This window comes from Alosa sapidissima, chromosome 5, assembly GCF_018492685.1.
Source record: "Alosa sapidissima isolate fAloSap1 chromosome 5, fAloSap1.pri, whole genome shotgun sequence".
Classification (NCBI taxonomy): Eukaryota; Metazoa; Chordata; class Actinopteri; order Clupeiformes; family Clupeidae; genus Alosa; species Alosa sapidissima.
Window position 1 is genome coordinate 32,952,074 of NC_055961.1, and position 7,455 is coordinate 32,959,528.

Genomic DNA, 7,455 nt, shown 5'->3' on the forward strand with positions numbered 1-7,455 from the left:
CCAGCCCTGTCTCTTTAGTAAAAACAAATGGTACACTATCAAGACGGTTTCCAATTCAAAGAGGTACAAGACAAGGAGACCCTCTGTCTCTCCACTCCTCTTTACAATCTACATTGAAGTTCTTGCAATAGCCATAAGACAAAATAAAAACATTACAGGGATAGCAAGGGAAGGAAATACATAAATGAGCACTTTACGCAGATGACATAATACTTTACTTGACCTCGCCAGAAAACTCAATACAACATTTGATGGGAGTGATTGAAGAATATAGTAAAACCTCAGGAAATAGAATAAATAAAAGTAAATGTGAAGCCTTAACTATTGGAATGCAAATGAATCAATAATTGAAAGATAGCTATAACATTAAATGGGAAACAAAAACCATAAAATATTTAGGTATTTATATAAGTAATGATTTGAATGATTTATATAAAAACAACTATGCAACTATTAAAAATAAGACAGGACCTAAATAGGTGGAAATTATTTCCTGATGGAATATACAGTAGACTTGAGACAATTAAGATGATGGTACTCCCACAATTACTTTTTTTTATTTCAAGCACTACCAATCACACTCCCACCAACATTCTTCACTACATGGACTAAGATGATTGCAAATTTCATTTGGAATGATAAAAAACATAGAATCAACTTTAAGCTATTAACACATCCAAAAGAGAAAGGAGGTTTAGGGACTCCACATTTACAAAACTACTTTTTTGCGACACAAATGTTAACAATAATGAAATGGATGAGCAGTAGCACTGAAACAAGATGGATTAATATCGAGAAAGAGCTGACAAATGGAGTAATTGGAACTCTGCCTTTTCTAGGAAAAGAGACACAAAAACAATACATACAGTCATTCTGCATTGGAAATACCATAAGGAATTGGAAACAAATGAGCAAACGTTTAACATTTCAGACTGAAAGTATACAACTTAGACAAATGACACAAGATCCAGACTTCATAGCGCATAAAACATAACATTTTAGAATCATGGGCCAATAAAGGACTAACATTATTTGCACAGCTTTTTGAAAAAAATACAGTTGACACATTTGAAGCTCTATCGGCAAGCTATAGCTAACAGCAAAAACATTTCTTTAAATACTTACAAGTTAGAAGTTATATTAAACAAAATGCAGAAAAGGAAACCAGAAATGAGGTATTAACTTTTTTTATCAGAAACCAGAAACAAAAGTAGTGATGGACTCGCAAGTGCTTATAAGATATTGCAAAAAATGACAAACATAGAATATAAAGCAAAAGAAAAATGGGGAAAAGAGCTATCTGTAAACATATCAGATGAGGCCTGGAGTGACTCTTTAAAAGAAAACTTTAAACAACACAGTCAAAACACTGGAAAGAGTTTGCATGAAAAATAAGCCAGAGGTACTTCACTACATCTGACCAATGTGGAAAACACAGTTTAGGAACAACTTGTTGGAGAGGATGTGGTGAAGGTAAGGCAAATCACACTCACATTCTTTTCTCATGTCCGGTAATAAGGTCCTTTTGGGAAGATGTAGGAAGAGCCGTTTCACACATCTTTGATTTAAAAGAACCCCTTACACTAGAAAACTTTTTAGCCATTGGCATAAAATCTAAGATTAAAGCAAAGTACTGCAAACTCTTTAATATCCTGAGACAAACGGCACTTAAGCAACTCACAAGGCTATGGAAACAACCAAAACAACCTGTAATGGTATAATACAATAGAAAAGGTTTTGGAAATGGAGAAAATTATATTAAAAACTAGAAACCGTTCAGAAATACCGAATAAAACTTATCCAGAACTTATACTTAACAAAATAAAGAACTACTTTGAAAATATATGTGTATAACTGCCTCTACAATGACACTCATACATACTGACACTCTACTATGACACTCATACAGGCGCACACTCATGCACACATGCATACACTTATATACATACATACATGAACACAGGTAAGCCAATTCACTTATGTCTATTATTTAATTACTTATGTCTTGTATTTATGTCTTTGTCATTTGTTGTGGATGCTTTTCTTTTGTTATGATGTTCCTTCTGTTTTTTTGTGTGTTTTTTTTCTGTCAATGTAATGTCTGTCAATGATTGTCTGTCAATGTTATGTTTTTTGTGTTTTGTTTCTGTTGGTGATTGTTTATTTTTTGAAGGACAAAATGTCAAAATGTTAAATAGTAGTGCAGTAGAAGAAGACCTGTCATAATGATTTGATTGTAAATGAAAGCACTACATTTAAATAAAGTAATAATAATAAAAAAAAAGTCCAAACAGCACTGTCTTGAGTCTTTCTACCGAAGCATACGTCCACAAACTAGGATGAGGTGAATTTTTTTTTTAGGCATTATACATATGTGTTGTTAAATCTGGCTTGAGGGAACACATCTTTCAACACCAATGATCTGATGCCCATCTCTAGATGGTTAGGATGACCGCCGTTCAGCATTCCAAACATTTTAACCACATGAATTCCAATTTAAGCACATGTACAAATTTCAAGTTTTTGCCTGAACTCTAGGTCACTTGATATCACTTAGAAACACAAGTGTGCAAGTCTTAGTCTTGTGTGCAAAAGTAGATCAATATAGAATGAAAATATGAGTGCTTTAGACCATTATTTGCCTAGGTATGCTCATGCGTTTTGTAAAATGCCTATGGAAACTCCCCATAGGACTTTTGGTTATCCAATACTGACAATCAAATGCTTACTGCACATGAACCCCTATGTGTAGAAGCATAATCCTGGTCTCAAATGAAAGGCAACACTTTGAGGTTTCTTGTGGACTATTTAGATTGTATGTCAGGTGTTCTGATATAGACTGACTACACAAAATATGGAATAATTACAAAAAAGTCTCTATTTTTGCATTTACTTTGTTGGTTCGATGAGTGTGTATAAGATATACTACATCTGTACAGCTAATATTGGATCATACAACATGAAGATTCAATTTCTATGGATTCTTGTGAATATTTCAGTAGCCTACCCAATATGTTGCATCTACTTATTGTGCTGCAGCTACACTGCAGCCAGAGGTCAGGGTAGCACCAAAAGCGGAGTAGGGGGGCATTTTGGATCAAATTTAATTGAAACATAAAAAGATTAATCTGAGAATGTAAAGCACTATACAGATTGTACATGGTACATTTTTGGATTCCCAAGAGTCAAATGGTGTATAACATTACTATGCTACATAGCAATATGGTGCATACAATTGATTTAGAATGTTGGGGGGAGGTGGGGGAGGGGGGTAACCGTCCCGCCGGCGGGACACTGAAGATTAACTGGTTTTAACTTGCACTTATGTTAAAGCAAAAAATCAATCTCTCCCCCCATTTTGCCTCACAAGATAGTGCCACTGTGCCCAGTAGAGGGCAGTAGCTACCCCAAAATCCCTGACTGCTTTGTTCCATCATGAGACATGACATCAGTCACAAACTGGTAGACTGGGACATAATTCTGTGAGAGTGAAGTCAAATAAGAAGCTTGATAATCTTGATTTACATACTAATTAATTAATTATGTATGGTGAGTCAAACTCCAATTCAAAATGTTCCAGTGTTGGCCTGTTCAGTTAAAGTTTGACAATTGTTTCAGTTTCAGCAAATTGAATCCAAAAACTACTTTCATTACATACTGATGTTATGCTAGTCCTATATTAAGTGAATTTTATCACACAAAATGTATAATCATTATTAGTAATTATTGGTGACATGTAGAATGATGAATATACAAAATCTTCAATTAACTGCCAGAAAAAATAAATGCTACTCTTAGACCTATTTTATACAGTCTTATGTTTTAGACATGAAATCTAAACAAAATGTGGGGAAATGAACACAACAAATGACCAATAAAACATTATTGCACAGTTTGTTTATTGCACTCAACAACATACAAAGTTCTGTAGGATCACTTCAGTGGTTCAAAAGCTAGTGTTCCACTGCTACTTAAAGTCTGGCACCCCAAAATGTTTTATTCAGTTAGAGACATGTAACTAACTTAACAGTACACTGCCAAAACCTTTGCATACAACCTGAGCCTACCGGCAATACCTTTGTTACACACAGACAAGATGGTGGCTACCAATATCAGTGGGCTACATGTAAACCTCATTTGTCTAAGTCAGAAATTACTGAGCTGTGGCGAAGAGGTGAGTTGAAAAGAATTAAAATGGCCTGTGTCAAAAGGACAGTCAATTATTGGCTTCATTATTGTCCATTGCAGCCAACTGGATACTTGAACAGTGGATCTTTGGGTGGTTATTATAAAACAGCACAGTATCTAACCAGGAAATTAATATTTTGATAGCTTGGTTACTCACACAGCCATACTGTATAGTGGAGAGTGGAGCTAGGAAATAGTAGTCACTGCTTAACCTTTATCTCCGTCGGTTGAGCTACAGAGCAATGTGATGCTCAAGGAGAGGTCATGTTGACACTGGGAGGTAATCCTCAGAGCATAACACAACACAGAAATATCTCGCACACAACAATCCGCTATCTCAGTCGCACACTTCCTCTTTTATCTTTTACAGATCAGCTGACAGTCTACCAGATCTTGTAGGCAAAAAGGTTCCCCCATCCCCAATACAGAAATCGTAAATAGTCAGCAACACCAAAATATTTGTTCTTGGAAGAACTCCTGGCAGGTCCACCATTTATTAAACAAATATATTTTAGTAACGTCTGAAATAGCACTATGAAAAATAGACTTGCGATCTATTGCATCCTTCTAATACAAACATTATTGGTTTAGATCATAACTATCTTTACTTCTGCTTGATCTCTCTGCTACAGTATGCATTTGGACAAAGCGACAAAGATAAACATCTCAATTGGAAAGGATAAATTAAATTCATGATATTGGTTAATATCATGGGTGTATACATTGTTCAGACTTTATAAATATTAAATGCATCACAAATCTAAGTTCTCACATTTCCCTCTTATAAAACATTTAGTAAACATTTAGCAACAGTAAAAGTGAGTGTTTCGGGAAACTCACTCAAAAAGTAGTATTGTACACATTCATATACATATATAATTATACTTTAAAGTTAATTTTATATTTTAAGGTTTCGTCATCTTACTGTGTTTTAAAACATCAATCGTACCTAAACATATAGAGCCTTTGGAACAAAACCTGTACAAACATTTATCAAACATTTGGACACTCGCTGTAAGAACAAACATAGTAACTAGTACAAATACTGTCCTAAAAATTCTACAAATCCATAAATTCTCTGTTTTGTTTCTGTCAAAAGCTTGAGGCAAACATTTATATTTATTGTGATTTCTATATATGTTGCGTTGTGTGGTAAATCCACCAGTAAAAGGCATCTCTCAAAATATTATACCCTCTCAAAATCTCAAAAACTGTCCCCGCATTTTACCACTTGGGGAGTCAACCCCACAGCATCCATATTGCTACACAGTGCAAAAATATACATAATATCACAACACAACAGAGTCACGCCATTTTGAGTGTACAATTTAAACAGACAAGTGAACTCCAAACATCAAGGCAACACGGATGATCTGTCACTCCCGTCACTATCTTTTCTTGACACACATGTGCATGCATGCTGTGAAGACCTGCAACCCGACGTCAACATTCCCAACACTACATAGAGCACACAGGAAATATGAGAACGCCCCTGTGCAATTTCACTGTAATGCCAAATGATGCCAATTGTAGAAATTATATTGCTTTTAATTTGAACAGCAGGATATTTGCTCTTATGTAAAATGAACAGCGCACAGGTGGGAATGTGAGGATTTGAGCCTGCATGAATGCAGAACCCCTCTAGCAAAGACTAGATGAAAAAAATGTCTCTGAAGAATGGCAGAACATCTCCACAGACAACACTGAAATCCTCCATGCTAAGGAAGATTGAATCTGTCTAAAAGTGGACATACAGAGTATTGAAAGAACAAAAGAAAAGACTGTGTACAATTTTGAATAATTTCAAACGTATGTGCTATTGCACAGATGTGTCCTCATGTTTGTTGTATAGCGTATATGTACCTATTGAAGTGCTAGCGTGGGTCTGTGGGCTCCAACACAGGACCACCTTTAAGTAAAAACAGTGTGCGCAAGTTCCCATCCTGCCGCCTTGGACCTTCACACATTCACATCTAGATAAATATTTGCTTTTCTTTCTTAATTATAGACATATTTCTTTTGGTTTCGTACTAGTCTGTGTAGTGGTTGGTTTGAGGCCGGAGGGGCAGGGCTGGAGGGAGCGGCTGGTTGATGTGTCTGTGGTTACTACAGCCCAAAGAAGATGGAGCAGAGCAGGAAGATGGAGTACAGGAAAATAAGCCCCAGGCCCAGCCGCCGGTCAAGCTTCCAGTGGTTCAGGTGGATGCTCAGCACCTGTGGACCAACACAACTACGGATCATTATCCTCCTGCCACCACAGGGGCCTGACCTGCCAGTGCACATCTTTCTGTAAGTTTATATCCCTTCCTCTTGAGCACTCACCCCGTGTGTGTGTGTGTGTGTGTGTGTGTCTGTCTGTGTATGTGTGTCTGTGTGTGTGCCTGTGTCTTTGTCTGCATGTGTGTGCATGTGTGTGTTTGTATGTACGCATGTGTGTGTATTCGTGTCTGTCTGTGTGTGTACCCACCGTGAGGAAGACAGAGGCGAGCAGTAGGACGACCGAGTACACCAATCCTTTGTTGTTAATGGGCACCTGATGACAGGGAGAGATAAGAGAAGCATGGTGCTTACAACCCAATTTGCAGTATCGCAATCTCATCTACGGTCTGCTCTCCGTCGGTCAAATCGATGAGAGAGCACAATCTCTCCTGAGGGATGTGGGTTACTGGTTATGACTATGGACAGAGGCTAACAGCTATGAGAATTCTACATTTTGTGTACGTACAAATAAGGACAGATTAAATGGGTTAAGCGCTAGTCTATATAGATTCCATACTGTTGAGCCGTGTTCCACCACCAGGGTGCGCAAAGCCCAAGGGAAGCCCAGTCCAAGCAGGATGTCGAAGATGTTACTGCCAATGGAGTTGGACACTGCCATGTCCCCCATGCCTGAGGACAAAGAGCAGGACAACCATGGACTCACCTCGCACAACTGATGTCTGTCACTAAGATGGTAGATAAGCTACAATGGAGTGCTTTAAAGGTGTATTGTGCAGGATTTTACCAATACAGGATGGTTAAAAATCAAATATGACAGTGTACCTCTGGAAGAATAGTGAAATGATGAAATGACTTAGCAATGTCTTAAGTTATTTATCCTGTCTTTTATACGTGTTATAATTTCAGTTCAGTTCAGTTCAGTTCAGTTCAGTGTTAACCATCCCAAAGGAATGATTTTTTTTTAAAAAGAAAGAAATAAAAACCCATTGAGCTCTTTGGTCATCCTACCCTGACGAGCGACGATCAGACTGGCCATGCAGTCTGGGA

The 7,455-nt window shown here is 37.2% G+C and overlaps 1 protein-coding gene across 1 annotated transcript in view; it reads right to left on the reverse strand.

Annotated features, from left to right (window-relative positions):
* Positions 1-3,880: 3,880 nt before the first annotated feature.
* LOC121710121 (sodium/potassium/calcium exchanger 3-like) overlaps positions 3,881-7,455 on the reverse strand; it is a 21,677-nt gene continuing 18,102 nt past the window's right edge. The window contains exons 14-17 of the mRNA XM_042094069.1: positions 7,417-7,455; positions 6,965-7,077; positions 6,656-6,721; positions 3,881-6,402 (exon numbers count right to left, since the gene is read on the reverse strand). The exon at positions 7,417-7,455 is cut by the window's right edge and continues 76 nt beyond it. Of these exons, the coding sequence (XP_041950003.1) occupies positions 6,295-6,402; positions 6,656-6,721; positions 6,965-7,077; positions 7,417-7,455 (326 nt within the window). The 3' untranslated portion in view covers positions 3,881-6,294. The remainder of the gene's footprint in view (positions 6,403-6,655; positions 6,722-6,964; positions 7,078-7,416) is intronic.